General features: G+C 37.4%; 2 protein-coding genes and 1 long non-coding RNA gene across 3 annotated transcripts; 1 reads left to right on the forward strand and 2 right to left on the reverse strand.

Moving 5' to 3' along the window:
* Positions 1 to 5: 5 nt before the first annotated feature.
* On the reverse strand, positions 6 to 17542 carry Pngl (N-glycanase Pngl). Its single transcript, XM_034979408.2, has 10 exons — positions 17223 to 17542; positions 16558 to 16737; positions 15929 to 16094; positions 14657 to 14835; positions 6206 to 6388; positions 5678 to 5848; positions 4632 to 4783; positions 3896 to 4173; positions 2283 to 2447; positions 6 to 439 (listed from the first exon to the last, which is right to left on the reverse strand). The coding sequence occupies exons 1-10, from the start codon at positions 17433 to 17435 to the stop codon at positions 276 to 278; spliced, it is 1851 nt and encodes a 616-aa protein (XP_034835299.1). The 5' UTR covers positions 17436 to 17542; the 3' UTR covers positions 6 to 275.
* On the reverse strand, positions 10135 to 12777 carry LOC138403735 (uncharacterized). Its single transcript, XM_069505451.1, has one exon. The coding sequence runs from the start codon at positions 12292 to 12294 to the stop codon at positions 11092 to 11094; it is 1203 nt and encodes a 400-aa protein (XP_069361552.1). The 5' UTR covers positions 12295 to 12777; the 3' UTR covers positions 10135 to 11091.
* LOC138403743 (uncharacterized) lies at positions 12952 to 13854 on the forward strand. Its single transcript, XR_011237929.1, has 2 exons — positions 12952 to 13241; positions 13624 to 13854. It is a non-coding gene; the product is annotated as an uncharacterized lncRNA (long non-coding RNA).
* Positions 17543 to 18506: the final 964 nt, after the last annotated feature.

The raw sequence follows: 18506 nt of genomic DNA on the forward strand, positions 1-18506 counted from the left end.
TGACAGCGCTTGCTCGCGACTGATTGGTCCGACATGCACGCACACTTAAGCAACGCCTGTGTAAACGACGTTGCCACAAGTAAAGTTCACTCACCTTCGTGAACTGCAAGAACTGTACCTTTGTAAGTAATGTCCGCAATTTTCCCGCATCTTTTTCGACCGTTTTAGATCTAATCTTTAGAGCTGCGTAGCTCTTTAAACACAGAAGGTTTTTATGTATAAATCACGTGTATAATTCGTATAAATCGTGTGTATGATGGACGTGTAACGGCGCGCTATCTCGCGTGGAGCGTGGCCTGTATGCACAGCGCGCTGGCGGCGTCGGTGGTGGGTTGTCGGAACAGCTGCGCGTGTTGCCACGCGACGTCGCGCGCGCCGCCGCTCAGCTGAGCGCACAGAGTCGCCGACGTGAACGTGCGCGAGAACGACACCGGTGTATCTAGTGAAAGCGATACATAATCACAATTTTATCGTGAAAAATGTTATAATTCCTGTACCCGTAGTACAAGATTTTACGTCTCACCAAACCAAACCAAATTCGAGAGTCGAAATACTTCCGCGTTACAGTAAAACTGGATCTTAAACGCCTTGTTTTAAAGCTCAAGTTTGTCTACACTTCTACAGCCAGCGCTCCAAGCGGAAACATTGCGAAATTAAAATCAGTGGCATTGAATATTTGACTTCAATTCAAGGCTGTTTAGGTCCATTTTACTGTAACGCGGAAGTATTTCGACTCTCGAATTTGGTTTGGTTTGGTGAGACGTAAAATCTTGTACTACGGGTACTGATGCCTATAACCAGTGGCGTGCACAGGGTTTGAAGCTAGGGTATGCATTAGTTAGGTAGGAACCTGTTTACTGGCAGGTCATAATGAAAATAATATGCTTCGTGCTATTACAACTGGGGTAAGCACTGCATTTATGCCTCTATGACCTGCACGCTACTGCCTATAACACGAGTGTACAACATATTTTAGGCATCGGTGGCTTAACCTAATTCTTGGTTGTAATTTTTTGGTGAAACAATAAAAGATTTATTTATAATATATTTTACAAACAGACAGATATTTTATTCCACTACAGGCAAACTAGGAACCGTAATAAGCTCGCAACTTCTACGCCCCGCCTCGGGAAAGTGGGAATCATTTGTGGGAATGAGTGTAATATTTTATAATAAAATTCCACAATCAATTTTAGACTTTCCTTTACACAAATTTATAAAATCTATTAAAGTATGCTCCTAAAAAAAGCATATTATACAGTCGAAGACTATGAAAATGATAAAAAAGCTTGGACTTGATTCGCTCCTGGGCTTCATTTGCTTATACCTACAGTATAGTATAGAAGAAGCTGTGGTAGCCTAGTGGTTAGGACGTCCGCCTTCCAATCGGAGGTCGGGAGTTCGATCCCGGACACGCACCTCTAACTTTTCGGAGTTATGTGCGTTTTTAAGTACTTAATTAAAATATCACTTGCTTTAACGGTGAAGGAAAACATCGTGAGGAAACCTGCATGCCTGAGAGTTCTCCATAATGTTCTCAAAGGTGTGTGAAGTCTGCCAATCCGCACTTGGCCAGCGTGGTAGACTATGCCAAAACCCTTCTCACTCTGATAGGAGACCCGTGCTCTGTAGTGAGCCGGCGATGGGTTGATCATGATGACAGTATGTAAATTGAACACTTCAAAAGAGCAACCGCCGAGTTCCTGGTTCTTCTCGGTAGGAACAACATTCCGAACCTGTGGTAAATTAAACTGACAATTCAAAAGCACTTGTAAAAGTTAACTTGAATAAAAATATATTCTATTCTATTCTATAAAATGAGAATGTTGGCTCTCTCTGCAACATATTCCTCTTTGCTGATAATCTCGACCTCAGTCAATAAAGTATTATAATATGCTGGAGGGATTTTCTTGGGATCATAATACTTATGTTTGCAAAAGGGGTATAATTGTACGTAATGTCCGTAAATTTCTCGCATCTTACTCGACCGATTTAGACCTACCCTCTAACAAATAAACCTGGAATAGCGGTGGAATAGTTATACTCTGTTTTGTCTTTTTCCTTCAAATGTCAAATTATTGATGACAGAGAAAGACAAAACAGAGTATAACTATTCCACCGCTATTCCAGGTTTATTTGTTAGAGGGCTAGTCTTTAGAGGCGCGTAGCCCCTTAAACATAGAAGGTTTTTGTGTATAAATCATGTGTATAATTCGTATAAATCGTGTGTATAATGGACGTGTAACGGCGCGGTATCTTGCGTGGAGCGTCGCGTTACTTACTACTGAACTGCGCGGGCGTCGGTTCCTCATCGTCGAACTGTATGGTCCAGTCGACTCGGCCGGTCTCGTACACCGCCGTCGTGGCTGTGATGCACAACCCGCTGAACGACAACCGCTCACCCTTGGCCGACAACCGCCACGATATCGAACCGGTCGCTTCACCCTCTGGAATCATCATCATCGTCATCATTATCAACCTCAACAAGAGCCTCAATAGCTCAACCGGTAAAGGAGTGGACTGAAAACCGAAAAGTCGACGGTTCAAACCCCGCCCGTTGCACTATTGTCGTACCTACTCCTAGCACAAGCCTGACGCTTAGTTGGAGAGGAAAGGGGAATATTAGTCATTTAACATGGCTAATATTCTTTAAAAAAAACCCCCATCACCGGCTCACTACGTGGTCTCTTTTCAGAATAAGAATGGCCCACGCTGGCCCAGTCCGGATTGGCAGACTTCACACACCTTTGAGAACATTGTAGAGAACATTCAGGCATGCAGGTTTCCTCACTATGTTTTCCTACACCGTTAAAGCAAGCGATATTTAATTAAAAAGAAAAAAAAAAATTATTCTTCAAATTTACATATGAACATACACTAGGGAAACGGTAATAGCTGTGTTAGTTAAAAATTTGCTTAAAACACACACATATTCTCCGAAAAGTTTGAGGCGCGTGGCCGAACCCCCGACCTCGTGATTAGAGGGTGGACATTCTAACCACTAGGCTATCACGATTTATACGATACGATATTTATACTTTAATCATTAATTTATTGCTCAAACAAGCTGTCCCGAAAATTTGGATATTAATGAAGCCGACCACGGACACTCTATGTATATAAAAGGAAAATCTGACTAACTGACTGATTTATCTGATGATCTGAGTCTCACTCGCACTTGGCCGGTTTTTAAAATGTTTGACGTATGGTACAGAGCTAACTTGCATCGCGGGGACATAGGCTACTTTTACTAACCCGTAAAGTCAAAGAGTTCGAACAGGATTTTATGCATGGATTTGGTTAAAGATGGCGAATGACATAGGATATATCTTATCTCGGAAAACCAAAGAGTTTGCACAGGATTTTTAAAATTAAATACCTAAATCTACGCGAAGTGCGAACAAGATGCGGGTATCATCTAGTAGTCAGTACTACTAGATACTAGATATAAAAATTTAAAAGGCACATAAAAAGTAAGTACCTTCTTACAAAAATTTTTGTTTAATTTGTCATTAGTTATTTCGTTTATGGCAAGTAAAATTGCACACTCAAACTATACGATAACCAGGAATGATGTTTAAAGTCGCAATATAAAGATCATACAGCGCCATCTATGTTCTGCCGTCGTCATTACTTATAGACTACAGACACACAAAAAATCACGTCATTTTATTACTACAGTCCAAGACCCTAAAATGTGCGAGAGAAGAAAACTTAGCTAACCACAGCGCTAGGATGAGATCTACAGAGCGCACTTTGAGTTTGCTCAGACTTAAGATTGAGTTAAAACGAGACAGATTTATGTGAGAGATATAGCTCTGTCTCGTTTCAACTCTGTCTTAAGTCTAAGCTAAGACAGAGTGTACTTTATAGATTTCACCCTACGGGAGCTTACCTTCTCTAGCCAAATAAACTTGCCGCCAGTCGTTTTCAACTTTTCGAAAAACGTTCTTCATTTCAAAAGCACCATCCGCCCAAGAGGCCAACGTTTCCGTCTCCACGCCGTCACATGTTATCCGGTATTCGTCCGGCCCGGGGTGGTACCGGATGCTGACGTCACCCGGTTTTGTGAACTCGAATGTGTGGCGCTTGCCGCTGCCTATTTCGCCGCGTTCTAACCGCCACTCTTTGGATCCGGATATCCTGCCGTGGGACTCGTAGTCTGTTGGTTGTCTGGAATACAAATCCATACTAATATCAGGCCGATTGCTATTGGCATGTGCTAGCAAACACATTTTAACAAAAACAATGGCACAGACTCCGTTGTATTTCTATAAACTAAATTTAGAGTATCTGCATCCTTTTCTTTTTAACAATGCTAAAAAGAGACAGAACATGAACTTTACATTTAAAGACAAAATTTTAGTGCACGCTACAAATTCAAACAGTAGGCTCGCGACTGTGCGCTAAAATCACGGGTTTTAACATCTAAAAATTAAATTTAAAACTGTCAAACTGCGTCTGTCCTTTTCATATTACATTAGTAAGAAGAGTATGCGAATACTCTAAAATAAGATTGTGCTCCGAATCAGTACCAATGGATTCTGAGCACAACCTAATTTTAGAGTATTCGCATGGCGCCCATCAACTCTGACTCAGTTGAGTTAGCATCTATTATCGCCATTACTTACCTCTCGAGCATGAGGTCGACTAGTTCCCTCAGGTTCCTCGCGGCGAGGTACTTGCGCCGCGCCGCGGACAGCTGAGAGTGCCGATGCTCACGCAACGCCAACATGGCGCCCACCAACTCTGACTCAGGCACTTCTGTGCGTCTTGACAGCACCTGAAAAATATAGGTAATCTAATTAATGTACGAAAAATATTTTTTTTATATTTCACTAGTGCGGTAATGAATATTACCGCACTAGTGTGTAATATAATAATTATCGCGACACATAAAAGCTGTTTCGAACCCGAGCCATGCGTGGATATGAGCGGCGCAGTTTCATACCTCCTTGTGATCACTGGTGTACCGCCACGTAACGTCTTGCAGGTCATCTCTCGAGACGGCGAACACGTAGGACAGTTTCTTGCCCCAGCCGTGCGTGTATATGAGCGGCGCAGTTTCATACCTCCTTGTGATCACTGGTGTACCGCCACGTAACGTCTTGCAGGTCATCTCTCGAGACGGCGAACACGTAGGACAGTTTCTTGCCCCAGCCGTGCGTGTATATGAGCGGCGCAGTTTCATACCTCCTTGTGATCACTGGTGTACCGCCACGTAACGTCTTGCAGGTCATCTCTCGAGACGGCGAACACGTAGGACAGTTTCTTGCCCCAGCCGTGCGTGTATATGAGCGGCGCAGTTTCATACCTCCTTGTGATCACTGGTGTACCGCCACGTAACGTCTTGCAGGTCATCTCTCGAGACGGCGAACACGTAGGACAGTTTCTTGCCCCAGCCGTGCGTGTATATGAGCGGCGCAGTTTCATACCTCCTTGTGATCACTGGTGTACCGCCACGTAACGTCTTGCAGGTCATCTCTCGAGACGGCGAACACGTAGGACAGTTTCTTGCCCCAGCCGTGCGTGTATATGAGCGGCGCAGTTTCATACCTCCTTGTGATCACTGGTGTACCGCCACGTAACGTCTTGCAGGTCATCTCTCGAGACGGCGAACACGTAGGACAGTTTCTTGCCCCAGCCGTGCGTGTATATGAGCGGCGCAGTTTCATACCTCCTTGTGATCACTGGTGTACCGCCACGTAACGTCTTGCAGGTCATCTCTCGAGACGGCGAACACGTAGGACAGTTTCTTGCCCCAGCCGTGCGTGTATATGAGCGGCGCGTTCAGTTTACCTTCACAGGGATCCGCGTGAAGCCAAGAGTTAGAGTCATAGTCGAATACCTGAAACAATCAAATTTTAGTGGTTGGTGTGTGTAACAGTACAGAGACCTATTTTCTAAAAAATAAGATACAAGATGAGATTGAAAAATAATTGTACATACAAAAAGTAAATGACCGAGTTTTTTTAACTTAAGGGTTTCTTATAAGACCAAAGTACATTAATATTAGCTTTCGTTTTAAGTTGACTTAATTATTACTATAATAAAGGTCTAAATTTTCATTTCGATAAAATTTCTAGGACTGTAGCATAGCAGACTCACAAAAAATGAGGTGGAAATCACAACAGCTTGTCTTGATGCAAAATAACCATTGGAGAATCAAACGCGCAGAGAGCGCAGCGAGCGTTTATTTTCTCACCTCGCACCAGACGTGGTCGGTGGTGTCGTACACATATCTCGTGTCGTACCCCAGCGCGCGACACAGTAAAGTAAAGCAATTTGCCCACTCGCCGCAGCGACCGCAGCGCGTGCGCAGAAGTGTGCGCACGTCATTATATCGGGGGAATTTGCACACTGTAGCACAATCAACACATTTGTATACCTGGAAAATTCAATAAATGGAAAATTCATTTTATGAAGATACATTTCCAACGGATAAAATTTAGGTTATGAAACAGTGATTTTAATAGGCACATTAATGTACCACTCATACTACATAGAGCTTCCAAAATATTCTTTTTATTTCCATATTTCCCAACCCCAACTTTAAATTTCAACTTTATGGACTAGTGTCATAATAGTAATTTATGTTGCAAGTGGGTAAAGTAGAAAAATATAGTTGAGGTGCAAAGCCGTGTTTTAGGGTAAAACGTGCGCTTCGAAATTGAGCTATCGTGATTATCACGGAACAGAAAAAACAGTGGAAGTGCTAAGTAGGCGTGGCACGCGTGCCACAATTAAGCGTAGTTACGTAAAACTGATCCCAGTCGCGTTCTAACATCGCGTGGAGTTGGTAGTCTCGCGACAAATTCATATTGCCCTAGCAATGTTACTGTTCCGTTTTGGAGTGTAAAAATGATAGTAGGAGAAAAAATCTTAAAAATGGAGGTGTTTCGTATCATCGGTAAGTACGATTTTCATTGTTTTCTATAAAATCTTAATTTATTTCAATTTACTAATATTTAATAGAACGGTTAGTCAAAATCAACCTTAAACAATTAAGATAAAGTTTATTTTGGATTGATTCTATTCCGAAAGTACTTCGCTCCGTGTTCGCTACTCAAATAGTGATGTGGCCAAGTAGAATATTGAATTTATCGATTGATATCGATACAAGGATATAAATAAATAGTAACGCAATAATTATAATTTATTAATGTGTGGTGATTGGTGTTGGTGATGATGATAGAAATGAAACGTCTGATCATGTTGAGCGTAAAGCGTGTAATAATCGAGAATGCATTAATACAATGTAACGTGCAACGTTAGCAGTTTTGGCGCAAGCTGGTGTTACACCGGGCTTACGGTTGGAGACACACCAAGCCTACACTACACCTCTACCGTTTTTTTTTTTTTTTGAAAGAAAAAAAACAAATAAAGAAATCTTACACATAAAGAACTTAATCATAAAAAGGAATAGTTCTATTCTTATGCACTAATCTAATTTTATTATCTATAATTATCTTAACATTTGGAGATACATCTTCTACCACTGGGTATGGACCTTTATATAAATTTTCTAGCTTTTTAGTATTCTCTTGCTTAACCAAAACCAAATCATCCTTTTCGTAATGGATTGGATTTATTTTTATATCATATTTAAATTTTCTTGCTTCCTTGCTTTTAATTAAATTATTTCTCGCATCACTTTGAGCTTTTTGTAATCTATATTTAAGTTCAAGAGGATAATTTTCAAAGTTATATAAAGGTTCAACTTTTGATGTCAGATTGTTAGGCAATACACATGCATGGCCAAATACTAATTCATAAGGAGTATATTTAGTTTCACTATGAACTGTTGTGTTGTACGAAAATTTCCAAAAGGGAATCCAAGAACTCCATGAATTTGGAAAACCGTTAGTTTGTATTCTAAGAAAATTACCTAACCCTTTATGTGTATTCTCTAACGCACCAATAGATTCATGATGATAAGCAGTCGATAACATTTTTTCAATACCTAAAATTGTACAAGTTTCTTTCATTATAGAACTAATAAATTCAGATCCTCTATCCGTGCCAATAATCCTTGGAACGCCGTAAGATAAAATAAATTTTTCCACAAAAATTTTAGCAACCTCTTCAGCTGATTTTGTAACTAATGGGTATGCTTCTAAATATTTTGTTAATTCGCATTGAATTGTTAGTATATATTTATATCCAAAATCATCTTTATCTATAGGACCAACAATATCTAAAAATACTTTATCTAAAGCTGAAGATGCTGTCGTAGTTACAGTTAGAGGTTCTCGAATATATCTATGATGCTTACACTTTTGACACTTAATACACTTTTTAATAAACTCGATGACATCTGTTTCCATCCCTGGCCAATAATAATACTTTTTAATATTGTTAAGTGTTCTCCTTACTCCTGCATGTCCACTTGTAGGTAACAAATGGAAATCATTTAATATAAGTTTCTTTTTATCATTATCACTTATTCTTTCCACATTATTTATTACACAAAACCTAAGATTTTCTTTATTTTTACTTTTATCATCTTTTATTTTATTTAACATTGTTTTAATCATTTTCAAGTTATCTTCATTTTTAATTATAACGAGCTCTTTTATATTTATCTCTTCACACATATCTTCCAATTCTTTCAACAAGTCGTCTCGCGTCCTTATTGATAAAGAATTTGGGTTCAAACATGAATATATAGTCAACTTTTCCTTAACGTACATGTAGTTTTTATTTCTTGAAACGCGTTTATTTAGTCTTTTATTATTTAAAATATCTAACCACTTTCTCTTATCGATTAATGTCAGTTCCGTGTCATTAGTAGTCTTTTTTAGTATCTCAACAACGTTAGGTTGATCAGTCCTTACGTTGTCTACATGTTGTCTAAATGCCGGTACGTCCTTGTTTGTAATAATATTATTATTCTCACATTCTCTCGCTTTCTTAGTCTGAGCACGTGTCATCACATTAACATTCTTCTCACTTACATACTTCTCATTCATACTCTTCAACTCATTAGATTCCACAATCATACGAGATAATGCATCTGCAGCTACATTACTCTTTCCCTTTACATACTCAACAACAAAATCATACTCTTCCAGACAAAGTCTAAATTTTGTTAAACGACTGGTAGGATTTCTCATTCCAAATAAATATATTAATGGTTTATGATCTGTTTTTATCCTGAATTTACGAGCATATAAATAAGGCCTAAAATATTTTACTGACCATACTATAGCTAGTAGTTCTTTTTCTATAATCGGGTAATTTAGTTCTGCTTTATTTAGATTTCTGCTCGCATAAGCGATTGGTTTACCGTTTTTATTGCATAATACACTACCTATTGCAAAACCTGAACTGTCTGTTTCTAAAACAAATTCATTATTTTCTGAAAAATCTGGATAACTCAATACTGGAGGATTAATTAGAATATTTTTTAATGTGTTAAAAGCTTCTTCACATTCTGATGACCAATTAAAAATTGCATCTTTTTTTGCGAGTTTATTTAGAGGTAAGACAATATCTGCAAAGTTTTTTACGAATTTTCTATAGTAGTTAGCGAATGCTACGAAACGTTTTACATCATCAGTTGATTTTGGAACCGGATAATTCTTTACCACTTTCACCTTTTCTGGATCTGGTAAAATTCCACTGTCTGAAATAACATGGCCTAAATATAAAAGTTCCTTCTTCAAAAATTCACATTTTGAAGGATTTAACTTGAGATTAACTTTTCGAAGTCTTTCGAAAATTGTAATTAAATTTTTATTATGATCTTCCAAATTTCTACCTAAAACTATTAAATCGTCTAGGTATATCAGACATTTTTCATAATTCAATCCTGCCATAGCTACTGTCATTGCTCTAGAAAAAGCACTTGGGCTGATTTTCAGACCCATAGGCAGTCTTTTCATTTGATATTGACCTTGATCAGTCGAAAAAGCAGTATACTTTCTACTTTCTGGATCTAATTCAATTTGATAATACCCTTGCGATAAATCAAGATGTGAAAAATATATGAAACCTGATAACGAATCTAGAATATCTGTGATATTGGGTAGTGGGAATTTGTCATCTTTTATATTATCATTAAGCTTTCTATAATCTATAACAACTCTCCATTTTCTTTCACCTGATTTATCTACCTTTTTTGTAACTATAAGTAATGGACTTGACCAATCACTAACTGACTCTTCTATAATATCATTTTTAAGTAACTCTTCAACCTGTTTTTTAATTTCTTGTTTTTGTGCAAAGGGTAACCTATATGGTTTACTATAAACCGCTGAAGTATTGTCTTTCAATTTAATGTCTTGCTTGTAAATATTCGTTACACTCAATTTATCATTTGGTAAGTGAAAAATATCACTATACTTAGCACAAATATTTTCAATTGTACTTTGTTCTTCCTTATTCAAATAAGATTCCAACTTTAATAAAGAAAATAATTCACGCGTGCGTGACGGGCTTAATAAACTAGAACTAAACTTACTTATATAATACTCATCTGCATCATGCACAATAGGCTTAATATTTCTTAAAACTACTTTATTTTCTGTTGTATTTAATATCTTAACAGGTAAACACCCATTTTTTGGCGAACAAATTGAATTCGCTATGAATACACCATTAGCCACTTCATCGCTTACAATTACGCAATCTTTATTAAGATTAGTAGGAATATACTTAATAACTTCACATCTAGGTTCTATTTCTAACACGTCATCAAAGTTAAGCGCTAATCTTACAGTACTAAATCTATTCCTTAATATTAAACACTTATTTTTATAGTTCACAATCCCACGGTATTTTAACAGAAAGTCTTGTCCTAAAATTCCAGATGAATTACATGGTAAATTACGAAACACATAAAATTTTTGTATGAATTTTTTGCCATAGCTGTAGAGATCTAAAAATACATAACCTTCTGACATAAGACCGCCACCAACTCCATGAATCTCAAACTCATCAGCATAAAATTGTGGTTGATTTCTAAGTTTATTTAATGAACTACGCTTAATAGCGCAAATTGATGCTCCAGTATCCACTAATAAGTCTACTGTCTGACCGTAACGCCTAAAATTCACCCAATTTATGCTATTTCCTGATAAAATGAATTTAGGGACGAAAAAATTTTTCTGAACTCTCGTTGTTTTCAGTTGACGAAGGAGCAGCATAATTTATTTTCCTCTGATTCCTATTTGTAAAAGCTCCTCGTGAACTCCTATTGTTATTTTGCCACTGATATGTAACACCACGACCTCGAGTTGGGTTTGCACCCCTGACCGCATTTCTGGCAGATGAAAAACCACGATTATAATAGGAATATCTTTGGGAATTATTATGAAAGTGATCGTTGTTATGATACGAATTATTATAATATGACCTTGGATAATATTGTGGCCTTCCCCTATTAAAGTTATTATAACCACGTCTACCACGAAATTGACCTCTTTGATATGTCATGAAAGGAGGAGGAGGATTCACTAAGGATTCGTCCTCCGCTGCTCTTATTGCATCTTTCAGAGTGCTATAGTTGCGTGCGGCTATGATCGTGCTTAATTTTTGGCTCCGCAATCCATCTGCAAACCGTTTTATAGCATTTTTTTCATTTAATGGCCGCAAAATTTCGTATTTTGACGGCTCTCCGTCAGCCTGTGAAATCGTTAATTCTACGAATAATTTTTCAATTTCCTGTCCAAATTCTTCAATCGACTTATTGGCCTGAACGGTCGATTGTAGTTTACTTTGTAACGCTACATCGGATTTTTTAGTTAACAGATGCAATTTCATGTCCCGCAATAAAGATTCTACATCGTCGTATTTTGTATTAAGGCGTAGCTTAGCATTACGCGAAAGGCGTGTTTTCAAGATAAAATTCACAAGTAAGCATTTAGTTTCGGTATTTAACATCGAATTATAAAGTTCAATTGCATCTATTAATTTTTGCGTAACACTTTCATCGTCGGTCATAATAGCCAACAAGTTTACCGCGGTTTTCAAATCAAAACTTACCTTGCTCTCCATCTTGTCTGTGGAAGTTTCCTGTAAATTACACAAATTAAAAATATCCCTATATAAACTCTCTACCTTATATTTAATTCCTAATACATATTTTTGAGTGTCCTGTGTATACTCGTTTTTATCGAATTTTTCTTGTACTATCCCTATTACTTCTAAATAACTATTATAACATTTATTTGCCTCACTGTACTTTTTCACTAACAAGTCCCCTTTTCTTCTACTAGGTCCGATTTTCACTAAATAAGTCCTTAATTGATTTAATTGCACTAATATAGTATCTAATTGTTCTAATTCCATATATTAATTTTATAAGTTCGCACTTAAGTAACAGGTGCAGTTCTCGGAAAAAGGTCACAGTACATTCCATTCACATCGTAGGTACACTGTTCACAAACACTGGGTCGGGTCACGTCGGCCAAATTTCTCGGAACGTCGCGTCGCGGGGCTCAAATATGCGCTGAAGTCACCATCTCCGGGGGCCTCGTTACAACATTCATATGGCCTGCATTCATTTCTCTTCGTAAGATATTAATTGATTTTTCTTGACATTTTTTATAAAAATACCATACAATAGCCATCATCATTATCGACAACACCACTATTAATAAAATATCACTTAATTCCAATTCCGAGTAAAGTCGCCTAGCGCTGGCCTCGCCATTGGCATTTTGCGCCACAACGATGGTCTCTTCTTTCTTCTTTTTACTTGGGATATTTCTTCCCCATTTTCTACCTTCGTCGCTTCTTCTCAAGTCCTTAGAGCAGGGTCGCCATGTGGTGATTGGTGTTGGTGATGATGATAGAAATGAAACGTCTGATCATGTTGAGCGTAAAGCGTGTAATAATCGAGAATGCATTAATACAATGTAACGTGCAACGTTAGCAGTTTTGGCGCAAGCTGGTGTTACACCGGGCTTACGGTTGGAGACACACCAAGCCTACACTACAAATGAGTGAGACGTTGCATTGATCACTAAATAGACATCAGTAGTTCCTCTAACCTTCATTTAAAATATTTTTAGGTTTCCCAAAGATGCAAGCATCAAAGAGAAATGGATAGATGCAACGGGTAGAGTTAATTGGATGCCAACCAAATCAAGCATGATATGCTCTGAACATTTTTTTAGAAGTCGATTTTATAATATCAAATAAAGGATATAGATATACGAAACCTACTGCGCTTCCATCAATGAAAATCGTTAAGTCTTTTAATCAAATAACCTTGTTTTATTTTATTACTTTCAGTAAGTATTGAAAATACTTGATATTATAATACAAAACAACACACCTCTTAGTTATATTTTTGTATGAAGATTGACTGACTAAATATCAAATTTAATTCATAAACACACTAATTAATTTTTCTCCTATTCATTTTTATATAGGTACTAGATGATGCCCGCGACTTCGTCCGCGTGGATTTAGGTTTTTAAAAATCCTGTGGGAATTTTTCAACTTCCTATGTCCTTTCCCGGGATGCAAGCTATCTCTGTACCAAATTTCATCAAAAACGGTTGATCGGTTGAGCCGTGAAAAGCTAGCAGACAGACAGACAGACAGACAGACACACTTTCGCATTTATAATATTAGTACGGATTTATTCTCAAAATTTAATTTTGGTTTCAGCCACAAAATGATAAATGTGGTCACTCCAGGTTCTTCAAAAAGACAAAGTGATTCGGAGATTCCTGCGTCTAATCACGTTACCGATTTGATGAAGGCAATAGTCGAAAAATATATACATAAATGTTCGCATACACCATTTATTAAAATTAAAAATAAGACTTTCGAAACGCCAGTTTCTTAACAAATATGTTTTATTTCAAGGGCAATAAATAAAATTTATCTATTTTCATACGTTGCAGTATTTATTGTGCATACTTGTAAAAGGCATGCATACATACCAGCACTTTTATTCAATTTTATAATTACCTTTTTTAATTTTATTTTTGCGAATGAACAAAATAACGAGTATCTATCGATATCGATAGGTAATTCATTGAGCTACGTGGTGCAGCCTTAACTGAGGAGGAAAAAAAATCCACCGATCACGCAAATGTCAACCATATGTTTAAAGTAATTAAGTTTATAATTGCTACTACTTAGAATACCGCCATCTATGGTCAAGTAGCGGAATTAATTGGACAATTGAATCTAGTGTGACGTGAGTGTGACTATAGCTCGTAAATACGTTCTTCCGCTAAAGCAAAATAAATCTTATTTCTAGAGAGTCAGGGTTTATTTCCAAATCTGTGACGTAGGCTAGTTTTGACTAAACTTAAACGACAAATCAAATGATTTGTTTCTTTGTAGTGCAATATATGACTATCGGTATATTTGTATGAGTTTGGCGACAGCGGTTCCTATAGTAATTTTGGTGAATTGCACTTCCACTGTTCTTTCTGTTCCGTGGTGATTATAGTCTTCTAGCGTAACCCATTTAAAAACACTCTAGGGGTAGAATAGATAAGACTGTGTGGGCTCCACAGACTTGGACGTGGGCGACTCAGATTTAAAACTACTATTAACTGATATTTTTTAGTCTACTATACTTATGACCAAGGTCGTTCGTAAGAATTAGTTTTTATTGATCTTTTTTCAGCTAGGAGTAGTTTTGACTGGATAAGAGTTACGACTGTAATATACACATTATACATACTTCAACTCTGCAGGTCTCAGTTTTGGTGGTCAGCGAAGTATTGTTAAGGAAAGTGGTGGTGCCGCCACAGCGGGCGCAGGCGGGCTGGTCCAGCCACATGAAAAACTTGTGTTTAAACCAGCCCAGCAGCTCCAGCAGCAAAGCTATGTCAAACGACATGTCGCGGCCCTTTATTTCCCCTGCCGATACACATTATACCCTTGTCAGAAGCGAGATTTAATGTCATGATGACTGAATTTCAGCTACGTTAGTAGCCGACAAGAAATAGTTCATCGACCTTTAGAATGAGATTTCGGCTTTGTAGAGTGTTGTCACTGTCACTCATACCTGTGACGTTTTGTCGGTGTCAACGACAGAAACAACGGTCTACGAAACTGCTATCTATTTCTAAAGGTCGATGTACAATATTTTCTGCCGCGTACTGAAGTTATCTGCGCGGGAGATATTATAGTGCACAAATAAGTGTATGCACAAGTCACAAACACAACTGCACTATCTATTCCCTAACTGTCATACTACGATAGAGTCAGTGGCAGACTGACGTTTTCCCATGTTCTCCGAGAACTGGAGGTGTAACACCACCAATTACTAATGGTAATATCTAGATCACAAAACCATAGTGAAATGTATAAAATTAGCATAAACTAAGGACAGTTATTGAACTGTAAATTAGATTTAGAAATAAATAGAAGATTAATCATAAGTAGAAGTTTAAGCTAGGTAGTGGCAATAAAGCTGCCATTATATAATGTTCTCTGTTGCTCTATGGTAGGAAAAAAAAACCACCAATTACTTAACTCTGGCCTAACAGTTACACAGATATACAGATACACAGAAACATATACACACGTAAAACTTACTTACCCTCTTTTTGGATTGGGGGTTATAAGCAAAAAGGATCGAATACAAGTCAGTTTTTTAGTCCTTTGTTTGAGAGGGCCTTTTTGACCTTTGATTTAATCGAAATTAATATGATTTTCGGTAGTAAAATATCGGTTGGATCGGACGCTTATAGTTTTGTGATCTAGCAGGGACTAATGTTCCTCTATCGATCGTGAGCCCTGGGCACGTGCTCAGCGTGCCTAGTGGGAAGGAGGGCCCTGCCTAACACTGCTAATTTCTTGACAGAAAAACTCAGTACCTATGTCTAGCCCAACCTGGAAATCGAATCTAGGACCTTGTTTATGGACAGTCAAAGATGCTTACCAGTAGACCAATGAGGCAGTAAAAGAAGCAAAAAATTGGGTGATGGTTTTGAAAAAGTGTACTTACCAGTTTTGATCTGCTTCTGTTGCTCTCGCATGCGATCCAAGGCCATTAGTTGTAGAGTTACTAGTGGAATGTGATCTCTGGCTGTCTGCTGCAAGTCCTCATCTTCATACTTCAGCATGTTGTTAAAGAGGGACTGGATCTTCAATAGCAAGCTGTTTTGGGTTGTCTGTGGAAATCAAGACAATATTATTTAAAAAATACAAATGGCTGTTGCAGTCTAATGCCGATGTAACACTTTGTTATACCCAAAGGGAAAACCATATATAAAACTTTACTACTTTTACGTAACTATAAAGATGCTGCAGTAATAGCATTATTATTACACAAGCATGGCAATATTATAATAAAGCACAAGTACAGTAATATTATATTACTACACAAGTGCTGTAATTATTTGTGTGTGTCATCAATATGGTCACGCAACAGTACAACTATTGTGTGGCTGCATTTGTGGAGGCTGCTATTTTTTCCTACACACAGCATCATACCAGAACGCTAAATCGCTTGGCGGCTTTGCCGGTAGGGTGGTAACTAGCCACGGCCGAAGCCTCCAACCACACAAAATAATATTGTATTATAGTAGTTATATAAAAATGATAAAATAATGGTATGAATATGGCAAGACATACCAATATGTCAGCAGGTATCAACTGAGGCCTCTTGGTCTTTGAAGCATTAATCCCAGACTGTGTGGCTGTCACGTTACTTTTAGGGCCACAACAAAAACTTATTTTCCTCTCCAAAGCTGCTTGTGCCATTCGCAACTTGCTAAGTGCTTGTTCTTTGGGAAATGCAAAGCCATTATGCACCTACAATCATTAACATTAATAAAATCAATCAAGTGCAAGTCAGACTCGCACTTGATACAAAGGGTTTCATAGATTGTAAAAAAAATACTTAACACTTTTTTTTGTGATTTAACCTAAATTCATAGGCTTTAATTCCCTTGACTTCGGGTGTTGACTGACACAACAGACAGTTTAAATAGACAGATAACAAAGTGATCATTTAGGGGTTCCTTTTTTCCTTTTGAGGTACATAAGGGTTGGCTTATGCCCGCAACTATGTTCCCGTGGAATATACAAATATCAAACCTCGGTTTTACCCATTCAGGGATTGAATTTTTAAAAATCCTTTCTAGCCCGATCGGTCCAGCAGTTTGAGATCAGTCAGTCAGTCATTTAGTCAGTCAGCTTTTCCTTTTATATAATACAGAAAAACAAAACTTATTGAATGCAACAGTTTTAAGTCAGTCAGAAGATCTTGTGAAAATGTTAAGATTTTATAAACTTACCGACGCAAATCCTATATATTTGAGATAATCACTGAAAGCCTGACAGTTTAACACCTTTTTAAGACCTACGCTACTAATCGTTCTCAAGTCTTTGTCGTGTGGATTATCCAAAATGTGGTTGATGACTCGTAAAAGTTCGTGTAGTATATTACTAAATTTATCTATGTCTTTAACATCTTGTTCTACTAGAGCTAAACGTGCCATGTCTTCCATTTTTGACTAAATATAATTTTATTACTATGGAATGTTTAGAAAAGCGAATATTTAATTATTATCGCACTATTGACTCAGGCATAGTTTTGTATTGGAACACTTGTCAATTTTTGTTGCAGTGTTGCCAAACCTTAATTTGACTTTACCCCATGCGTGGTCTCAATTTACCATAGATTTTGATTTAAATCTCTACTCATCATAATCATAATAAAAACAAACAATCACCAGCCCGACTGAGCACGAGTCCCCTCTTAAAATAAGTCCATCCACGCTGGTGAAGTGCGGATTGCCAAACTTCACAGTTCACACTGGTTTGTTATGTATCGATATTAAAACTGATAACTAATTCTTACATTAATTAAACTTATAATAAGTAATTGGGTATTTGATTACTTTTGAATTTGATAAATATTATTACTTTACTATAAACTAGGATAAAAATAATGACGTAGGTACGCTGAAAAAAATATTAAAATCCAACAAAGATTTACAAAGTTACAGGCATTTTAATTTTGGAGTGGGAGGGTCTTCTATCCGTTTCTCGCAAAACGAAAATTTGTATGAAACCGCACGAAGCTACAATGGCATTAGTTAGATGTGATGTCAAATGCTATATCGCTATCTCTGTTTAATGAGAAATATTTAAATGCTTATAACTGTTTTGTTATTTGATCGATTTGATTCGTTTTTTCAGTTTACGTCATTATTTTTATCCTAGTTTATAATAAAGTAATAAAAAATTGGAGTCAAATACCCAATTACGTTTTACAAAAGAACTATTTCCAAAAGTCCATTTTTCTACCATTAAACAACACAGACCGTCTCCCCGTACACACACCACTTTCACGTTATCATGGATATTTCTTAGGCATGCCACGTATGGGTTTCCTCATGATGTTTTCCCTCAACATGCTATTTAATTATTAAAATCATCATGGGTTTGTAGGAACAAAATGGGTAGGTAAGTAGGATAGGTAGGTACATGACTCATGCAAAATGCTCAAATTGTACTTTCTAAAACACCCCTTGTGGTAGCGAGTTAAAATTATTTAAACTAAAATTGCCCTAGTT

The sequence above is a fragment of the Maniola hyperantus genome, chromosome 20, assembly GCF_902806685.2.
Source record: "Maniola hyperantus chromosome 20, iAphHyp1.2, whole genome shotgun sequence".
NCBI lineage: Eukaryota > Metazoa > Arthropoda > Insecta > Lepidoptera > Nymphalidae > Maniola > Maniola hyperantus.

Coding starts and splice junctions, on each gene's coding strand:
- LOC138403735 (XM_069505451.1), bottom strand. CDS start 12,294: ATGGAATTAGAACAATTAGATACTATATTAGTGCAATTAAATCAATTA.
- Pngl (XM_034979408.2), bottom strand. CDS start 17,435: ATGGAAGACATGGCACGTTTAGCTCTAGTAGAACAAGATGTTAAAGAC. Junction 4,174..4,631: donor GTCGACCTCATGCTCGAGAG/GTAAGTAATGGC, acceptor TTTGTATTCCAG/ACAACCAACAGACTACGAGT. Junction 440..2,282: donor GACGCCCGCGCAGTTCAGTA/GTAAGTAACGCG, acceptor CGCTTTCACTAG/ATACACCGGTGTCGTTCTCG.